Raw genomic sequence first — 21,699 nt, 5'->3', positions numbered from 1 at the left:
GTTTGATCGCATAGAGAGGAATTATAGAAAAAATTATAAAAAAAGAGACGGAGAAAAGAAGATAGAAGATAGAAGAATGAAAAGTGAGGGACAAATAAAAAAACATATTGCAAATTTTGATGTATTTTGGGGTAACTTCCAAAATAAAGAGATTGGTAGAGAGAAAAGAAAACAAGAGACCAAGGAGAAACTTGAAAGTGATGTGAAGGGAGAAGAGATTATTGAAAAAGAAATTGAGAACATTTTTGTGGCTATCGAAAATGTCACCATTCCTAAGAGTGGGAAAGAAAAAGAAGAGATTATCGAAAAAGAAATTGATAGTGTTTTTGCGGTTACCGAAAATGTCATCATTCCTTTTAATAATGCTTCTTTTACTTCTTGTACTCTAGAGTCTTTATCTCAAGGAGAAGTTAGTGAAGAAGATAGAAATCTTACTTTTGAGAGAAGTAAAGAAAATGAAGTAGAGAAGATGGAAAATTGTGAGAGAAAATATAATGATGTTATAGAAGTGGAGGAGAAAGAAAATATTGAGAGAAAAGAAGAAAAGAAAAATGAATGTGAAGCAAAGGAAATTTATGAGAGAAAAATAAATGAGGAGGTTGAAAAAGATGTCAACTTTGAGAAGATTGAAGAAAAAAAATTCAACTTGCAAAAAGAAAGGGAATATCCAAAAGAGAGAATTTTTTTTACTAATCCTTTAGTTATTTATGCAGGTTTGGATTTGAGGACAAATCCTCTTGAAGAGGGAGAGAATGATACGATCATGAGTTCCCTAAACATGTGGAAGGAAACTTATAAAAAAATGCATAAAAATATATTTGGATGAAGATGCTTGAGCCAAACTTGAAGCCCAATTCATATGATAAGAAGCATCTTTGGGCTGAATTGTGGTCTAATAATATTGGACTAAATAAAAAAATAATTAAGTCCAATTTTCTTTATTTTTATTGTAATTTTCGTTTTTGGTATTAGGAGAGTTTTTAGATGACCTTTAGTTGCTCCCTAGGCTCTCTAGATGCTTCCTAGTGGTGCACTAAGTCATTAGAGTGGCTTGTGGGAATTTATAAGCATGTTAGTGGAAATTTTCTAAGTCCTATGATGAATGTATGGTAGTGGACACAATAAATCCTACTATGTAAGGATATGCTATAAATAGGACTATCATGTACTTTTCAAACAACTTGGAATATAATCTAATTTGAGAGTTTCTCTTGTGAGAACTTTTTCTTTGTTCTTGTGATAAGAACATTGTTCTTGAGATAAGAACTTTATAGTGTTGGTTCTACCAGCAGGTCGCGGTTAGGGTCACACTTTCTTTGATAACTTTGGTTCTACCGGCAGGTCGCGGTTAGGGTCAAGTTCCTCTATATCTTGATAACTTCGGTAGGTTCTACCGGCAGGTCGCGGTTAGGGTCAAGTTCCTCTATATCTTGATAATTTTGGTTCTACCGGCAGGTCGCGGTTAGGGTCAAGTTCCTCTTTTACCTGTTTTCAAGACGATCCTAAGCAGTCGCTTATGAGTTTTTCAAAATAGGGGATCAAAAGGTTGACTTTTAAAATAGGGGGATCACAAGTTCAGGTTTTTCAAAATAGGGGATCAAAAAGTTGGCTTTTAAAATAGGGGGATCAAAAGTTCATGTTTTTCAAAATAGTGGGATCAAAAGTGCATTAAAGCCTTATTTTTTTTGTAAGGTAAAGAAACGTTTTAAATTGAGTAATTAAAACAAAATTAATACCGCCTATATTAATGCATATATAGTAGATTGTATAGGATATATCGATGCCCAGTTAATTTTTGTTTAATAAAAAAATTGAATTTGTATAAAGTGAGGTAATTTGAATTTGGGTTACATACAAAAAATTGGAGTTTTAGATAAAAAGAAAAAAATCGTGGGAGAAGTAACAAATAAAGTGGAGTTTTGTGGTTACAATTGGACATTTAACTCATGTTGGTTCAAAAAATCTACAATATATGAAAAGAAGATACATATGAACTCACCAACTTGTCCCTATTTCAATTTTTGACACATAATTATTTTTGAGGGTATTTTGTGTCTCTATTAAAAAAGGTTAGTAGAAAAATGCTAAAAAAATTCTAAATTTTATCAGCATGATTCGAACCCTTAACCTTTTAGTTACACTTCTTATTATATTAATCACTAAGCAATATGAATTAATTTGTAAAACACAAAATTAACCTCATCGTCATCTAGAAGGTGTGTGTTTGTGATAGATCAAAATTGTGCATCAGCAAGTGTGCGGTAGTAAAATGTGACAATTATTTTGGGATGAAGGCGGAGGGAGTATGTTATAGGTCATGAGTTCGATCCCAATTCATTGTAAACAAAAAAAAAAAACCTTTAATCGTTAATATTTTCAATTATATTTTATTAAAAATTATATATTTTAAAAATACACATCGAAACAAATCAAATATCTCATATGCTAATATTTACATTTATATTTTATATTAGTAAAAAAAGTACTAGATTACACAAACTTAAAAATAAGTCATTTTTTTGAGACAAAGAAAATATTTATTTTTTTAGATTGATTAAAAAATTGATGCATCTAAAATGTTGGATGGGAGGCCATATGCCTATAGAGTATAGACGCGCCTTGAACCCTATCACTCGAGAGAACCCTTCGCCTGCGCCATTCTCCTTTCTCCGGTAGCTAGCATCACTTCCTCTCCAAGCTGTTTGCTCCGATTCACAGAACTTCTTCATCTCTTCCTCTCCAAACACTTTGTTGCAAAAGAAACCCTTTCGCCGTCTTCTCTTGAATCACATAGAATCCCTTCCATCATTTTTCTCTTGGATCGATCACACACTCTTTTTCTGGAATCACCGAGAACAATTTGATATAGAAACTCGTCATTGTCTTCCTCCGAATCACAAAAAAAATAAAATAATTCTTCTCGAATCGCACATAGCTATTCACAGATAAACCCATCGTCTTCGTGAAACCCTTAAGCAAACCATTTGACTCTAACCACAAACCCTAAAACAATTTTCGAATTCCTCACGCAACAAAACCAAATCGTACATAGGTCGTTCTCTGTCACGACTTCACAGCGCTCTATCTTTGCCGAGACCTTGCTAGGACGTTGCCAAGTTCAATTTGAAAGCGCAACTCATGGCTTTCTTCTTTCTAAGTCATTGAATTTTACTCTGTCCTTGAAGGTAGTTGCGCCTTTGTTGGTGCACTTGTTCCCATTTATTAGTTTTAATAGAATTCTCATTTTGTGCTTTTATGCAAGTTGGGGGTTTCAATTGAATTCAGTTTACCAAATAGAATGTTCCTTAAGCTATTGATATTGTTGTTATAGCTATTGTTTTGAATTTTGTGACGAGGAGAAATATTAGGCTTTTGGATTTGTTTAAGATATCTAACTTTTTGATCAACTATATTAACATTTAAAGACATCTTTACTTTGGTTCCCTCTCAAAAAATCATTTGATTGGGTATCCTTGGTCTAATCTTTGCTTAAAAATGTTTTTCGGCATGTGTTGCTAGTGAAACTTACAACACTGAAGTCCTTGGTCTAGAATACTCATATGTATAGTCCTTGACCTCGAAATGAATCTTGTAACTACTTACTTTTTTAATGATATTATCAGATCGTTAGATAAATTCATATTTATTTTAATGATATTATCAGATCGTTAGATACATTCATATTTATGCCTATTCGGATTTCTGTACCCATTGCTTTTCTTGAAGGTTCTGAAGCTGCTATTTTTTTGCATAAACTTCTATATTAAGTATTTGTGATGGAGAAGGGTATCTTAACTTTTCAGTCTGTAACTGTGTTAATTGTTTTTTTATGGGTAAGAAGTAGCAAAGGGATTCAATATTATAAACTAGTAATGATACTTGAGATTAATTTTGATATATGGGTTACTCCTAAACAGTAATAAGTGGTAATAATTAATGTCAAACATTTTTAATAATGTGATGATTACAATAGATTGAAAGTGTAAACAATCTGTACACGGACAATATATATGAATTAAATTATTGTTTGTGATACTTCTGATACTATAGTGCTTTACACTTGTTTGTTTATGTTCATGACGGGCTGGTGGCAATACCATGCACTGTATTTTTCTATTTGTTATTAGCGTATTAAAGATATGTAACTATGCTATATTTCCTCATTTATGTTTTCAGATCACATATCTCTATAGGAGTGGACTCGCTGGCTTTTCATATATTTTGTATTTTAGTAATTATTATGTAATTGCAGTTACTATTTCATTTACCGGTATAAGTGGAAAATAGTAGTATGTAGGTTATCTATGAGTGGTAGTCAACCATAGCTTTCAATGAGTTGATTTAGCTTTTCTCACAATCCATAAGAGCAGATATTATGTGTACCATCTTACATGTGTGCGCAGTTCAGCAATTTGATCCTTTTTTTTTGTTGTTTTTTTTATTTTGGAGTTCAGTAATGCCAGAGATATTTTGGACAAGTTGAGGACTATAAGTGTGAAAGTAATAGTGGGAAAATGACACTTCCAGCTTGTATGTAATGTAAGACGTACCACCATTTTTCTAAGGTAAGCTGAAATACCATCTTTTGTCCATTAACTTCCAAAAAATAGTTTTTATAATAATGTTTTTGTTGTGTTTGATGAAGTACCTTAATAATGTCTTTGTTGTGTTCGAGGAGGTTAAATATCTTCTATTTTATTTGTAGATTAAATTTCTTCATTGAGCAATCAACATCTATGTCGACCTTCGACAATATCTCACACAATTCTTCATCGAGCGTTTGGATAATCCAGGTTATAGATTGTGCTTATGATAATGCAGTGTGAATGCTGTAATTAAGTAGCACTGAAATATTATAATTCACTGAAAATCCTTTGGTAAATAAGGCTTTTATAACAACCCATGTCAATTTATCTAGAATATCGACAAGAGTGTACATAACTGAATCGGAAAACATTAAATTTTCATTACATAAAGATCAAACACAAGAATAGGATTACAAAATCCAAGAAGTGAATACAAATTTGAGCCAACAACTAAACATAAATAAACTGAATCTTATACAAGATATAAGATAAACATAACGTCAGCTCCAAATCGTACTTCACGTATCTGGGTCTTCATGCTTGCTGACCACGACATCGCGATCATCCTGCTTATCTGAAATCAAATAAGTGGGGGATGAGACAGTCACTTCGTCTCAATGGATTCCTACTACCCAGTTACTATTGGTGTCTACACCGGGGCAACTGATGAACTAAAAGTTCCTTGATCCTGATTGTCAGTCTCTAACATAATTTCATAAACATAATAATATAAAGGTGTAACACAAATTAAGTATCTTGTTTATTTTAACATAACTAAGACACTCTGAGGTGAGCCGATCTCAGAGGCCTGACATATCCGTCGTTGATGATTATACGCATCGACACGGCATGAAGCTCACAATCGTAACATGATTGGATTCCTCGAATCCCATAACGTGGTACATAAGTAACCACCATGATTGACTGACTTCCTTAACATAACTTAACTATCCTGATTGTTATCCTGCCCATGAATTCCCTCCCTGGGTAACTAACTTGTCCTGATTTCTTGATTATCATAACTTAATGTGTAATTAACATTTTAATTCAGGATTATACCTGCATTATTCACAGAAAATCATCTAGAAAGATTGGGGAATCAAAAGAGTAATACAGTTCCTGTTTTCAAATTCTGCAGAATTCTGAGTTGATATCCTTGCTTAGCGAGAAGTACGTCGCTTAGCGAGATTATCAGCTCAGTACTCTGTTTTCATGTTTTTCACCATTTTTACAAAACTTCTCACCACAATTCCCTTTTCTCGCTAGCCATGAATAATGCAACATATATTACATGATTAAAATGGAGAGAAGCTTTGGGATTAAGCTCCTCTCATACACTAATTGATCCTAAACTTTTGTGATCATGCACAATTCATAATTTGGGGATACTATTATCATATCTAAACTAATGTTGTCATGCATAATTTTGGGGAAACTAATGGAGCTAAAACTAACTAGCGTTTAAGGCTCTAAGGGAACCCACCTGAAAAGAAGCTTGAACAATACCAGCGACACTTCCAGAGCTCGCCAAAACGCATAATTTGCAAGTGAAATGCTATAAACCCATAATCAGAATTTTCTGCATAATTCTGCATCAGAGCTCCGACTTCAAAGGCGTCCCCAGCCCTCAATATTGATCCAAATTATACGTGGTTGACACCGAGACGACGGGAATTTCGTCGCCTTTCCAGACATGTAAGTCTTATTCAAAACGGATTTACGGTTTGTCAGCTTTGACTCGATTACTGAAGACAGGTCCAGACTCAAAAGTGCAGAAAGTTTTTCTTACATTACCAATCCAATTCCTTCTTTTCTTTTATTTATTCTAACTCATCTGTTTCTTCAAAATCCAACCAGTAGCATATTTTAAACACAAGATTACAGCTCCAATCACAACCCATGATTCCTTGACCACAAGAAATTCACATGCAAGTGCTCCAAAATATAAATTAGTGAGTTTTCATAACATACCTAAACAAAACATCAGAGGAATAGATGAGAGCTTGATGATTATTACCTTAAATTTCTTCTTGGCCACCCAATCACTTAATTCATGGCAGAATTCCTCACATGCAAAGTTACCAAAATCCAATTCAAGATAGTAAAATCCCAATTTCTCATAAAGGGTTGAAGTTGTGGTATGCAAGCTTGAATGTGTCCAATTAATGGAAAGGGATGATTTTGTTTGAATGAACGAGGAAGGAATGGCGAACAGAGATGAGAGAAAATGAGGTATTGGGTTTCATGAGTAGAGTGGAGATGGTGGTGTTCTTAGGCGTGGGAGAGACGAGAGTCGCATCTCTTGTGATTTTCTTTCTGACTTTACAAAATGAAAGAAATGAATGGTGTGAATTACTCAAGTACTTATTTCATGTTTAATTACTATCTCGCCCTTCCACTTTTTTCCAACTAGTCTCTAATAGTTATCTCTAATTAATATTCTTTTATTAATTAAAGTTGGGATATTACAGCTTTGAATTGAATTTCTAGTTTCAGCAGGGTGAACATCAATCAAGTCCACCAACATCGCATTTGGTATTGAACAATTATGGTTCTTTGTTTCTATGGTATCAATTTTGTGTCAAAGTTGTTCATTTAAGTATGATACTAGTATGCCAATTTCAGCTTGTCGGCTGCCGTCCTCCTTAGTGTTGTAAAAATTGGACCTAATCACAATAATAAACCACATATATTTATATAAGTAATCAAAATAACGAATAACATAAAATAAGAATAGATATTATAGAAACTTATCTTTATTGATTTCGTCAACCACCGCAACATAAGCAGCCATGAACTTTCAAAACCTTGAATGACCTGCAAAATAGTGAACCATCAAACAATACCTGAGGCGTGCTGATCGCACTGTCCTTAAGGATTTATCCGCCTCATAAGCGCAAATCCCCCAGAATTCAACAGGTCCTTCCCGGATATGAATCATATCCGAGGTGACAGAACTAGCAAGAATTAATAGATACCGGTGATATAATCCAAGAAGATAACTCAATTGTATGTGAAGAGGAAAATAATTTTCTATTTTAATAGTGTGATTTTTGACCTCATATAAAACAAAGGAAGAGGAAGCAATCTCTTCCATGAGTATTTTCTCATTCTCTACCTCTTTATTTTCTTCTTGGTATATTTCTTATAAGCACAATACATTGGATCCTCTATAAAATTATTAACCTTCCAACCATAAAATCCTAGTAATTAGTATTGAAAACCAATTAATAAGAATTAAAAGATAAACATTTACTTTATAATATGTTATTTCATGGTTTACTATTCTCCCTATTTGAGACTCGGTGGTTGCTTACTTCGTGGTAGTGCCGACAACGATATACAACAATCATAGATAAGTTCTATAATCTCTATTCTATTTTATTATCGTTAATGTTTATTGGATTATTTAAATTTATATGTTGTTTATTATTGTGAGTAGGTCCAAATTTTTACAACACATAGTTGGATAGACTATGTAGTTCATTTATAGTACACAAATCTTGCTTTTAGTAGAGTTTTATAGATTAGTCTAGGTGTGTCTATATTTGTTTTTGCTTTTAGATTGGTTTCATAAGAGCCTTGTAATAATTGGTGTTTTAATATAAAATTGATCCATGGTTATCTTTTGTAATAATTGGCTACCATTCTTTTTTATGTTCGAACCATTAGCTAATGCTCTTTCTTTTTTTTTTTTTTAAATCCGAAGTCTGTTAAGAAATACTTTTTTAAGTCAGCAGTTAACCAATTACCTTACCTAAGAAGAACTTTGTTAAGTCGACATAAGAACTATTTTCTTAAGTCGGTTGAAAATCCGACCTCAGGTCAAAACTTCTTATGTCGGCAGTTGTTAAGTATGGAACCAACTTAAAAAGGCGTTTTTAACCGACCTAAAGGATGAAATGGGCAATTTATGGGTTGGCGAATCAGGGCATGAAAATGGAAAGGTATACAACATGATGAAGTGTCTTAGAATTTTTTGAGAATAACATTATCGATGTAATGCCTGGTGAACACGAATCTTGTCATTGCCTATAGTGGCTTAGTTAGGGGGTTCAGATCTGTTCGATTTTAATTGAGGTAGTTTTGTAAAATAGGGTTGTCTTATGGTCTGTCTTTATGCAGGGTGAAGAAATAATTGTGGTAATTTCACGGGAAGAATGGTGGAAATTGGCTCTTAAATATGGCCCCAATCCACAAATTGCCTTGCTTCCCCCCTACATCCAGAATTGCGTGTAAAATTTAACTCCACCACAGCATGGGAGTGTGTTCGGAGCATGTCAGGCACGCCATATGAATATCACCATATCATTTTCAGTTGGATAAACACTGTTGCTGACAACTATCCTCCACTTCTTGATGCCCATTGTAGCTGCTCTGTGCTAGTAAGTTATTTCCTCTATTATTAATAATTTAAAATACTTTTCTTTTAACTAATCTATGATTTCGATGACAGTTTCTGCAGTAGGGAGAGCCAAACAGAAGCAAAGTACTGTCATTTTGCTACAATGGATTCAGATTGCATGGTTGATTAAGTTTCGTGTATCGCAAACTCACAAGGTTAATAAGTCTAACTCTCACTGCAAAACCGCCAGCGACACTGCTTTCCTCAATGTGAGATTCCCTACCTCCACCTCGGTGATCGTTATGGCTCCCGGTATGATAATCTTTTCAACATATCGTGAACCGACTTCATGATTCCCTCGCATGAGGAGTTCGACAAGATCGAGATGTACTCAGATGGCTGGCTGACCTAGTCAAATGTAATATGTAGGTATCTTCTTCCTCATCTTTATTTTGTGTTTCAATCTGGATTTTATTGCTTAGATTATAGGGGTCTCAACTTGATTGTGCGGCTCTTGTTAGCTTATTGGTTTGTAATGGTTTAGATTTGTGATTTCCTTAGGTGTTTCTGAATCTTATGTTATGTCTTTTAATTTTGATTATGTTGATTTGAGGCCATAGTAGTTGTTTGTGTTGTCGTCTCCTTGTCTAACATCGCTTTGCACCTTCTCATATCCTTTTGTCATCCACTTTTTGCCTTCACCCCCTCCCTTTTTGCTTGTAGAAGTGAAAAGTTGCATAGGTTCTGGTTGGGGACTGTTCATATAGGCTTGAGTGTTTAGGAATTGAATAAGTGTTCAACTTTTAGTAGCTATAATATATTCCTTGGATGTATGCGTAGATAGTGGCATGGTATTATGTACTTTAACATCAAAATGCTCTGGTTGTTGGTTTCGACTTTTGAGTTGCTTTTTAAAACCCATGCTTCACATGTGTAAAAAAAAGAACATTGTAGCTTAAAAATCGAAGTTAGCACTATTTAAACATGAGTTAATAGCGCTAGGCAATACTGAATATATAAATTAAAGTCAAATGTATGTGTATCCTGCCATGCAACCCTTGAATACCAAAAGAAAATGTAACACCGTGTCTTAGAGTAAAACTAAAAGTACCACTTAAAAATTGTCACATAGCATATATGCTAAAGTACTATTCCAAACACAACATTAATTGAGCATAATTGTCAAATGAAAGACAATTTTTTACACGGGATTTTCTCCAAAATTGTTATTAGGTCAAATATGATATGCATACTATAAACAAACTCAATTGGATTAGTAAAACTTAGATTTAAAAGTGAGAGTTTTAGGCTTAAACAAGTGACTTGCAATGTCAAATTTTGAATCACATCAATATCTAGCTCAAACCCTTCACCAACAATTTGTATGTAGAAAGGGATAGACCAATTTAAATAGTGGAACTCTGAATTGACCCTCAAGTTCCAATAAATCAAGTAAAAAGCTTTAAATGGTTGAAAATATGTTCAAATTTTATTTGTGGATTGATTTTCATAAGAGCATTTAGACATGTGCACTATTGTATTTTCATGTGTCAATTAGAGCTAACTAATTTTGTTAACACAACTGTCACTAAGTGACAGCTGTCAGTCTAAGTCTGTAAGTTACTTGTTATAACATGTTAAGTCTCAAGCATGTATATAAGCCAAGACTACTGTGATTAACAATTCATAAATGGAAATTTAATAATTTTGAACGACACCTTATCAAACAAGTTTTATAGGTTAAAATAAGTTAGGATACCAAATTCCAAGTTCAGGGGACATGTATAACTGAGGTTAGCTCTGTTAGAACCAACACAAAGGCTTAATGGACTTATTAGGTGGTCTGTAGCTCCGTTAGAATTAACTTGTAAGTTTATTTTAGGAGGTATATGTATTTAAATAGTATTAAATTAAGTGATTGTATACATTTTTGAAATATAGAATAAATGATATATCTATGAACAAATAAGTTTGATTAAGGTACTGTTTGACCGGACTTTTTTTTTTCTACTTTTCTATATTTTTAAGTAGAAGGCAGGCGAAACACGATATAAATTAAGTATTTAGTAAAAAAAAGAACTTATTTTGAAACAAAAACTCAATTGAAGGAGCTTTGGACGACAGGAGTTGAAAGTTACCAAACTACTTCACGGAACTTAATTTTCATAGTTATACCTCATCAAAACCTCGCTGACCAAATTTTTTAATATGGTTAATATTAAAAAATATATGTGAATGCTGTAATATTTTATTCCTCAGCTCAAGGCTGGTTTTTATAATCAAAGTACAGATAACTATCTCCTTGATTTATGGAGGAAATAGTTACAAGGAGAAATAAAAGGAAATAATGATATGTTTAGAATCTCCTAGAAATAACAAACTAGGAAACTAAATATATTCCAACACCCCCCTCAAGTGCATAGATATTTGTCATGCCCAACTAGTACATCAAATGCTCAAAGGTGGGTGTTGCCAAACTTTTGGTTCTTGCGGACGCGAGGGCATATGAGCGTCACTGTGGATGTCTTTGTTTACTGGTTCAATGCTTTTGCATTGAACGGTTTACATATAATCCAAATAATTATTCATTGTTGCTTTTGCGTCCTCGGTGTTTGTTCCTTGTTCCTGTTTGACTTATTTATAAGATGGTATAAAAATGACTTGTTACTATGCATGAAACACATTGAATTGATTGGTGTGGTGCCGATTTTTTGCATTTTTATGAATTTCTCGCTTGAGTTATTCGGTAGGTCAAAAAATCTTGTTTGCTCCTTCTCGGAAAATTTTGTGCCTTGTAATGATGTGACTATAAAATCGATAGATTTGACGGATGTTATAGTCCAATTGTTATTGGCTATATAATTTTTGAGAAGGTTTAAATTTAGTGACGGTGTCCCTTAAGTCCAATGGTTATTGGCGATATATGTTAGTTTTGAGATGGTTATATGTTAGTTCGATGATGTTAAGTCCAATTTCTATCGAGTACATGAATTTTAAGGTGGTTTAAATGATGCGTTGATGACCCTAAAGTCCGATTTTTAGTGGCTGGATAAATTCTCAGATGGTTATGTTGTCTTGGTGACCGTTAAATCCTAATTAGTTTTGAGATGGTTCAAAGTTGCATCGATATGCCTTAAATATAATAAATTTCGAGATAGTTAAATGTTGCTTCGTCGATGACCCTGAAGTTGCCCCGATGACGCTCAGGTCCAATTGCTATTCTGAGATGGTTATAGGTTGTCTCGACTCTCGATGACCCTTAAGTCTATATGTATTGACTGTATAAATAATGATATTGTTTTGATTGTTTTCTCAGGTGACAGGGTGTTTGTCATACACTGACAAGATTTCGGACGGATTTTATAACATATTGGGAATGAGTCCATATTTATGGGTGATGCAATGATATGGAGGAAGGAGGGAATTTTCTTCCTACATTGATGCCGCTTAAAGCAGTTGAACCCAATGAGAGTTCATTGGAAGTAATTTGATAGACATGAGGATTCTCGTCTTAAGGTGCTTCAAGATAAAGCTCAAGAATTGTACTCTGCTTCTGAGAATGCCTTGGTTCTTGTTGAGAAGCTTGGAAAACTTGTTGCTATATTTATGGGGTAAGAATAAGATCACAATATATGAGAACACTGTGATCTGGGTGGTCGCGACATAACAATTTTTTATGTCCATGATATGACTATGATCTAGACAAATGTGATCTAGGTTGTGACATAACATTTTTTTATGTCCCTGAAACGACCAAAACTGTTACAGTGACCCTAATAATAATGAAAATTAGCAAAGTTAAAATCTGATGATAATGAAAATTAGCAGTGTTATTGATTTGCATATCAATTTATTTATGAGTTTGGTGTTGGATATATAAAAAGGGGCACCTTCACTGCCGAGCAAGGCGATATGCAAAACATTGATTTGCTTATTAGTTTAAACAGGGAGTATGTTACTCTCAAGGACCGGGCCGAGCTGGACCGGGCCGGCCACTTTCACAGCTCTACTCTCAAGGACCCAAAATGATTGGGTACCAAAAGCCAAAATTTGATTTTATGCTGTAGGTGTTCTTGGAGCTCAAGAAAGCAAATTGCATATCTTTAATGGCTATTCAAAGCATATGACGTGGGAGAAAAATGAGTTATTACCAAAAAAAGTTGTTATGCATCATAAGGCGATGTTATTGAAAGTTCTCCAAAAAGAAATTCCAAATTCAAGAGAAGCAATAATGATTTTCTCTTTTCACTTTACTATCCTTTAATTTTTATGATTTGTTATGATCATTTCTTTCCCGCTTTTTGATAATGCCAAAAAGGGGAGAGTTATGTGATTTGCATGTTTCAAGGGGAGTAGTGTGTAAATGTTTGCATATAGGAAGGGGGAGAATATATGCCCTTATCTCTTACATATATGTTTTATTGATTATTTTAATCATAACTTTTTCATTGAGCAAATCCCACCATGAGATGTTTGTCATCATCAAAAAAAGATGGAGAATGCGAATATATCTCGACATGAATATTTTTGCTTTGATGATTGACAAAAAAATCTGAGAATGACAATGATGCAAAAAGCGGAAAAGATCAAACTTTCAGGACTTGGGTTATAGACTTATTGGATTATAATCCATGTATATTATAGGACCTTATGTGACTAGTAGAAAAAACTCTCTTGAAAATATATCACACACTAACAATTATTTTATTTAAATATAATTTTGCATAAAATATTTTTGCATAATTGTTTCAAAAGTTGCACAATTAAAGGGAAAATAAAATAGGGCTTAATTGATTACATTGCAAGAAGTCTTTCATGTTTCAATTATAGGCTTATAACCGTTGGTGATTAACAGATAATTTCAATTAATTCTTACAACGGCTATTTTCCTTACATAACTGATTTTGCATCAAAATTATTATATTAAAAATAATACTAATAACTCTCATCACTTTTACACTTGATAATATGTTTTGTTGAGAGTTCTTTTATACTACAAAGTTGGTGTAATATCTTGTAACTCAATTTACTAGGGATAAACCCGTGTGTTGCACGGGTTTGATTAAAATATAAAATTAAAATATTTTTATAAATAAAAAATAATAATTGCGATAACTATAATCACATATAGTTAAATAATAGATATTATTTTAAAATATGATTATATTTAATATTAGTATATGAGTAAAAAAAAAAGTTGTTTAGAAATATTAGATTTTTTATTAATTTATATCGTAGTTTGTTTACATTTTAATGTAATAGATCTCTTATAATATTTCATAAGTTTGAAAGGATGTATCATTTTTTATTTTATTAGTGTAATAATATAAGATTTTAGTTTTCTTTATATGAGTTGCAATTTTATAGTCAAATGTCACTTTGTTTTTTATTTTTGATGTATCCTTATTTTATTATTTTCAATAAGAGTTGGAGGCATACCTAATTATACTTGTAGACAATATTGCTCATGAGAAATGTTAAAAAAAGTTTTGATTATAGAATATGATTCATATATGGTGGCTTTGACTATTTATTCCACGTGTTCTCATTTTTTGAAAATTATGTATTAAATAGCATATTTTGCTTACTACGTTCTATGCAATTTAAGGTTCCAAATAGCTTATCTACTTACTCATCTCTCGTTTTCTTGGAGTTTATTCTCACTTATTCACTTGGTGAAATTTTATTCCAACTTTATTAGTCCCAATTTTTTAGTCTATTGTTTGGTTCACTTTTTTTTTTTTTTTGCTTGGTCCTTTTGTTTTTGGTTTGTTTTTCTTTTTCTTGGTGAGGTTTGTGTCTCTTCAAAATTATTGTTAGTTTTTGTCCCTCTTATTTAATATTTTCTTGAACATTTATTTTCTTATTATATTATATAAACTTGAATATTTATTGTTGTCAATATATAAGTTTGGACGAAGATTTTATATATTTGAATTTTGGTTAAGGTAAAGAAAGTCTTATAGATGAATTTAAGATTTAACATATGTCATCTTCTTATTTGCTTAAAAAAATGTCATCTTATTCTTATAAATATTCCACTATTTTATTTTCAGCCGTAACGTAAACATTCTTTTAGAATATGTACTTAATTTATCCAAAAAGTTATATTATTATGTAAATTAAATTAATAATTTTTGAATTGTTGGTGAATTTTAGTTGTGTGTAAATATGTTTAAATATATGTGTGATTATATTTTCTAAATATATGTAAATATATTTTAACATCTACGGTTTTAATAATTTCTAAAATTTATTTTGACAAATGAGCATCAACAATTTTTATTTAATAATTTTTGTCTTTTTTTAATTTAATTTAGAAAGTTCTTAGTACAATTCTAAGTGGGAGGAAAAAGTATTTAGCACAATTTCTAAACTAACATGTTTTTAGCACAATTCTTTTCATCGATTCATTTTATGGTTGTAAGAATAAGATGGCATGCGTAGATTAAAATAGGACCGTCCATTAAAATTCATATATACTCATATTGAACCATCCAGATTTAGGCAAGTGTTATACGATAAATGCATGAAGATTATATATTTGGACAACCTCTAAGTCAATTTGAATCAATATAACTTCTTGCATGTATTACAATTATAAAAACCGCAAGACTTGAGTGTCAACTACAAAAAAAAAAAAAAAATTTAATTTCTACTTTGTTTTTGTTTCTATATTTCTCTTGATCGAGATCAAGTAGATCACATACACATTGTAGACAATATAGTATTTAAAAATGAGACACATATTTATATTTCTAAATTATTTGGATTGTCCTCTTTTAATTGAATTCCTCCAACATCAATATACCCTCGATCTATATAAATTTTAAGGCACTTCAAAATCAATAAATAGAAGTCTCTTTTATCCTCTTCAACTTATTCACATGAAAATAATTAATTATATTTCCATTAATCAACAATTTTTTATACAAATCTTTTATCTTATATAAAATAATAAATGAAAAAGAAAATAAGAAACAAATAAGCTAAAACATTAGACTAATAAAATAATAAATGAAAAAGAAAAGTTGTCTAATTACAAACATTATATCAATAAAAAAAAAATGATGGTTTACAAACTGCCATTAGAGTTAAATACACATCCTTACATGAGGTGTCATTTCATAGGCTTTATAAGGAGCAAAGATGCAACGTAAGCAAAAATATAAGTATGTTTTATCCTGTTCTCCTCCTTCACATGAAAAAATAGTCATATTCATATTAATCGATTCAACTCAAAGTTTAATTAATCATCGAACAAAACACCGGTTGATATTTAAAAATATATCCAACCTAAAAAAGAAATAAAAAAATGATTAGAGATGTTCTAAACTCAGAGTAATAGAAAAATTTCAATTTACAAACATATTAATAGGCAACTATCACATATATGTATATCAATTTATTAATCAATCACATGTAGAAATACCTGATATTCTAAGAGGTTAGACACCATCACATACCAAGGACAAAAACCAATATACTTATGATGTAACTATATATATGCACACAATAGCTTTTAAATCAATTCAAGACACTATAATGTGTAACTTTAAGATATGGAATGTGAAGATGCATAACTTTTTCTCATGGAGATGTTAGACAAAGAAACCATATAGTTTTTGCCATGAGATAGATAAATTAAAATTTTGTTAAAACATAGAAGGTAGACTTCCTGGTATGGTGGTGGTGATAATTAGCTTTTGGGTTAACTTTATATAGAGCTTGTGTTTGATAATTAGTTAAATTTACATATTCAATATTAGTGTCTCCAAGAATTCTTTGTTTTCAATTGCATTAATAGGAAATTGTAACATACAATATATATTTTAATAAGATATTGTAATGCAATTAAAACAATAACATGATGCATCATTCCACCTTTCATTGCTTGCAATTCATTTTTGTCTCAATTCAACAACAATAAATTGTGTTAGTTTTTTTTTAATATATTATTATTGTTTATTATTTATTATTAGAGTAACTCTATTATATGAAATATGAAAAGGTTTTAATAAAGATTGTAGACTTTTCTTATAGAGTGTCACATCATCACAATAACTTATATGTCTAAGTAGAGTTATAAAATTAGAAGTATGATCCCTTTTAATTCATTAGGCTAAGTAGAAGTATGATCCCTTTGGTTTCAAGCAATCCCTTCTAAACAATATAAGTAATGAAGAATGATCCCTTTTTAATTCATTTAGTATTGAAAGAATATATTTCAAGCAAGAGAGACACACATTTTTTTTATTATTAAATTCAGTTCTTTAAGGGATTGATCAAAGAGGTTTGGAATATCAAAGTGAGTCACTTGCTTGAAATATAATGATTCCTTTTTTTATTAGTATTGAAAGAATTCCAATAGTCATGAATATTTTGTGGTTATATAAATCTTATATATTAGTTGGTCCATTTTAATTTAATAATTTTTCATTTTAGTTAGTTGGTCCCTTGTAAGAAGTTATATAGTGATAATTTGATATATTGATAATTAAAATAAAAATAATTTAATTAAAGATAATTAAAATTAAAATGATTTAATTAAAGGAGATGATGAAAAGGTTATATAGTGATAATTTGATATATTGATAATTAAAATTAAAATGATTTAATTAAAGGAAATGATGAAAATATTTTTTAATAGAGATTGTAAACTTTTCTTATAGAGTGCCACATCATCAAAATACTTGATTGTGAGCAACTCAACATTCCTTTTACTTGTAAAAGATTCTACTTGTATTGGGTGTGATTCCAAAGTTTTCAAAAGAGGTGATATCTATTGGTTTAAGTTTTCAAAAGAGGTGATATCTCTTGATTTAGAGACTCTTGCACAAGGGAGGTGATATTTATCCCATTGTTTGTGTTGAAAGTTTTCGGTTGTAAAAGTTATTAGCTTATCCTGTTATAAAAATTTGGTTTAGTGAAATTTCAATGTGCTATTATTGGGAACTGAAGTAGTCCCTTGTTTTTAGCCGAACCAAGATAATTCTCTTGAGTCTTTTTATACCAATTTCATGTGTCTTATTTTCCTTGCAATTTATTTTCATTTTATTTGTTTTTAGCAACTTTATTTTGTACTTTCTTATTTTATTTTATTTAAAGTTATTCTTGAGCACTTTATTTTATTTTGTTAAATTATTTTTAAGTGTTAATTTTTAATCCTTTTTTTAGTACACAATTCAACCCCTAATACCCAACTAAAAATCAGTATCAACATTTCATTTATGCATCCTACTCCTGGGTTGTTGCACCGAACTGACCTATGATCCTCAAAAAGACAACACTATGACACTCGTTCTAGACGACGAACGTCATTCTTTCAACTTGGCCCGATGACTGAATACTCTCATTCAAGATCTTGTCGTTTCAGTTATACAAATGCACTAAAATAATGATGTTATCCTCCCTGCCATCACACTATGCTCATTTCAGCACATTTCAAACATCTTGTCAGCACTCTCCTAATTTCTTCTATTTTTTATTTTAAATAGAAAGGAATAGTTTGTTTTAAAAAATAAAATAATTGAAGGAATAGTATATTTCTCTTTACAACCCATGTTGCATCCCGTACCATGAGTCCATGACACCAACCGTGCTCACTCACCACGCTAGTGCGCGTGAGTGTCTTCTTTTCCACCAACCTAAAATAAGAACTCCCGTGCTTGACAGCTAATATTATTCCCTTTCCCTTGTTAAATGGATGGATGAATTAATTAATTGATTTTTTTACTCATTAATTAATTCATCAATCAAAAACATAAAATTAAATACAACAAGGCTATTTTGGCCCATGAAATGAAACTACGTATGAAAACAGAATCCAAAGGGCGCGTGTGAAAATAATCCCACGAAAATGCGTTGGCAGAAACAGTAACACAAAAACACGAGGATGCCAGCCAATCCCAACCTTTCAATTTCTTTTCTCAATAATAATAATAATAATAAAATTAATTAAAATTAAAAATAGGTTTACAGTTTACAAAAATAAATAAATAAAAAATAGTTAACCCACCCACCACCGTCCACTAAAACAAAAAAACCGCTATTTCTTGATTTCTTCCTCTCATTCACACACATATCATCAATATCATCTCTCACATTTTCTCTCTCTTCGATTCCGAAACCAGATTCTCCAATGGCAACCGCACCAACACCACGCGAAGAGTTCGTCTACATGGCGAAACTCGCTGAACAAGCCGAACGTTACGAAGAGATGGTAGAGTTCATGGAAAAAGTTACCGTCGCCGTTGAAAGCGAAGAACTCACCGTCGAAGAGAGGAACCTCCTCTCCGTCGCTTACAAAAACGTGATCGGAGCAAGACGCGCTTCATGGAGGATCATCTCTTCCATCGAACAGAAGGAAGAAAGCAGAGGCAACGATGAACACGTGTCTGTTATCCGTGATTACAGATCTAAGATCGAAACTGAACTTTCCAATATCTGTAACGGTATTCTGAAACTTCTCGATTCTCGCTTGATTCCTTCTGCTGCTTCTGGTGACTCTAAGGTTTTCTACCTTAAGATGAAAGGTGATTATCATAGGTATCTTGCTGAGTTTAAAAGTGGCGCTGAGCGTAAAGATGCCGCTGAAAGCACTCTTACTGCTTATAAATCTGCTCAGGTCTCTCTTTATCTCTTCGACCTGTTACAATCTTTATGGATCTATATCTATTTTTCAAGTTTTTTTTTTGTATAATATTAATTAATTTCTATTTTTAATAATTTATTTAGTTATCTCTCCATCATTATTTGTTTGAAATTTTGCTTATGTTAATACCTTGTTCATCAGATCTATCTGATTGAGGTGGAGTTTTTGTGATTTGAGTTTGAGCATGTATCATGGAAATGAATTAGATTTATAACTTAAATTCCTTTTTTAAAACAATAATTGTTGATTTCTTTGGTAACATGAATGGTTTAATTTAAAGGAAATGATTAATTAAAATTGTATTGGTTGCACGATTTTTTCAATTAGGTTAGAACAATGAGTTGAAAATTTGAAGAGGTAATATGAAAGGTTTTATTTAAAGGAAACGATTTTTTCAATTAGCATAATTTATTTTTGCATGTTTGCTTAACTGGTTTAGATATACTTCTGAAATTCACTTATTCTGTTGTTGTACTTGTTTGTTTGAATCAAAAATAGTTTTTGTCTTATGCAATGCAATTTAATGTATCTTTGGCTTATTGGAATTGAAGATATCCCTTTTTGTTTTTGTATGTGTTATAATGGTATGGTATTCTGATGTTTTAATTTGACTCTGCCTGTAGGATATTGCAAATTCTGAACTGCCACCAACTCACCCCATCAGGCTTGGTCTTGCTCTGAACTTCTCGGTGTTCTACTATGAGATTCTTAACTCTCCTGACCGTGCTTGCGGCCTTGCAAAACAGGTTAGTGTTCTATAAACTGAATAATGTGAGAAAATATTTGGTGTGTTGTATTTTTTCAATCAATTAAAATTTTGTTGTATGCTATTACTATGAGACAACATTAATATTATTAAGATTATGTCTGGATGCAGTGAAAATATTCAGATTCTGATATATCGTAATTTCATTCATGTTGTGATTTTGATGTAAACTTGTGCAGGGTTAGTAACTACCATAGGAATCTTTTGATATTTTGTTCTTCTAGAACTTTGGTGTATGTCCTGTTCTATAATGAAAGGTGTTTACTAACGAACAATCCTGTTCATTTGTTCTATATTTCATTAGGCTTTTGATGAGGCTATTGCTGAATTGGATACATTGGGAGAGGAGTCATACAAGGATAGCACTTTGATCATGCAACTTCTCCGTGACAACCTCACCCTTTGGACCTCTGACATGCAGGTATGGTTTATTTATCAGTGTCACCTACTATTTTTATTTTGTAACTCTTAATATTCACTTTCAATTTATTGATTGATTTTTGGTTTATATTTTGTTTGGGTTTCAGGATGATGGTGCAGATGAAATCAAAGAAGCTGCACCTAAAGGGGCCGATGAGCAGTAAACTTACCGTACTGCTAGTTAGTTATTAAACTTCTCCTCTATCATGTTTTAAAGGGAGAAGGTGCTGATTGATAATGTTGATGCTACAGAGATTTTAGGCATTCATGGTCTATTTTATGATATATGGATGCACTGGGCTTTTTTAGTTTGTCCTTTCATTTGTGTACGTGTTTCTGAATTGCATGTTCTCTTAATATCACTGAAATTTCTATCATATGCAATTGGTCTAATAACCACTCTATCTTATAGCAAACTTCACTTTGCTAAAATCTACATTGAGCCTCATTTAATTTTGTTGTGAAGATTGCACTCTTGACTCTATTTAGAAGGTTATGCTTTGTCGAGCCCTTTTGGAAATGCTGTTTGGTTTTTGAAAGTGTGGCTGCTAATTTTCAAACCTTTTATGGTGGAATAGTAAATAAATGAATATCACAGAAATTGGAGTTGCAGTCCTTGAAAAATTGGATTTGAAATCTTAGCTAGTGATATGATATCAGAGGGTCAATTACTATGGGTATGTTTGAGATTTTAAAAAAATGATTTTTTTGAAAAAAATCATTTTCATGAAAATCAGTTTTTTGTAGAGATTTTGAAAAAAATTTAAAGCTATTTGCCGTTTGTTTACTATCATTAAAATTTATTTTTTTAATATAGTAAGGGATGATGAATGAAAAAAAAAAGATTTTGATAAAAATTATTGAAAATAGATTCTCATTTTGATGAAAAAAATGATTTTTTTACTAAAATGATTTTTGAAACAAACAC

At 31.6% G+C, this 21,699-nt stretch overlaps 1 protein-coding gene and 1 long non-coding RNA gene across 4 annotated transcripts; both read left to right on the top strand.

Moving 5' to 3' along the window:
- Positions 1–2,557: 2,557 nt before the first annotated feature.
- On the top strand, positions 2,558–12,770 carry LOC123908241. Of its 3 annotated transcripts, XR_006809591.1 has the most exons (6): positions 2,559–3,185; positions 4,455–4,565; positions 4,706–8,533; positions 8,712–8,971; positions 9,043–9,356; positions 12,248–12,770. It is a non-coding gene; the product is annotated as an uncharacterized LOC123908241 (long non-coding RNA). The 3 variants fall into 3 exon arrangements; XR_006809592.1 differs by having other exon boundaries at positions 2,558–3,185; positions 4,177–4,565; positions 4,706–8,971; XR_006809590.1 differs by having other exon boundaries at positions 4,706–8,971.
- A 6,076-nt stretch (positions 12,771–18,846) lies between these two features.
- Positions 18,847–21,148, top strand: LOC123908240 (14-3-3-like protein A). Its single transcript, XM_045958817.1, has 4 exons — positions 18,847–19,558; positions 20,209–20,331; positions 20,656–20,772; positions 20,879–21,148. The coding sequence occupies exons 1-4, from the start codon at positions 19,073–19,075 to the stop codon at positions 20,933–20,935; spliced, it is 783 nt and encodes a 260-aa protein (XP_045814773.1). The 5' UTR covers positions 18,847–19,072; the 3' UTR covers positions 20,936–21,148.
- Positions 21,149–21,699: the final 551 nt, after the last annotated feature.

This window comes from Trifolium pratense, linkage group LG2, assembly GCF_020283565.1.
Source record: "Trifolium pratense cultivar HEN17-A07 linkage group LG2, ARS_RC_1.1, whole genome shotgun sequence".
NCBI lineage: Eukaryota > Viridiplantae > Streptophyta > Magnoliopsida > Fabales > Fabaceae > Trifolium > Trifolium pratense.
The sequence above is the reverse complement of the archived record's forward strand: the minus strand, read 5'-3'. Positions and strand labels throughout refer to the sequence as shown.

What these genes read in the sequence shown, in the direction of transcription:
- LOC123908240 (XM_045958817.1), top strand. Translation starts at nt 19,073, where the DNA reads ATGGCAACCGCACCAACACCACGCGAAGAGTTCGTCTACATGGCGAAA. An exon ending in CTGCTTATAAATCTGCTCAG is followed by an intron (nt 19,559 to 20,208) that starts GTCTCTCTTTAT and finishes CTCTGCCTGTAG; the next exon opens with GATATTGCAAATTCTGAACT. An exon ending in TTTGGACCTCTGACATGCAG is followed by an intron (nt 20,773 to 20,878) that starts GTATGGTTTATT and finishes TTTGGGTTTCAG; the next exon opens with GATGATGGTGCAGATGAAAT.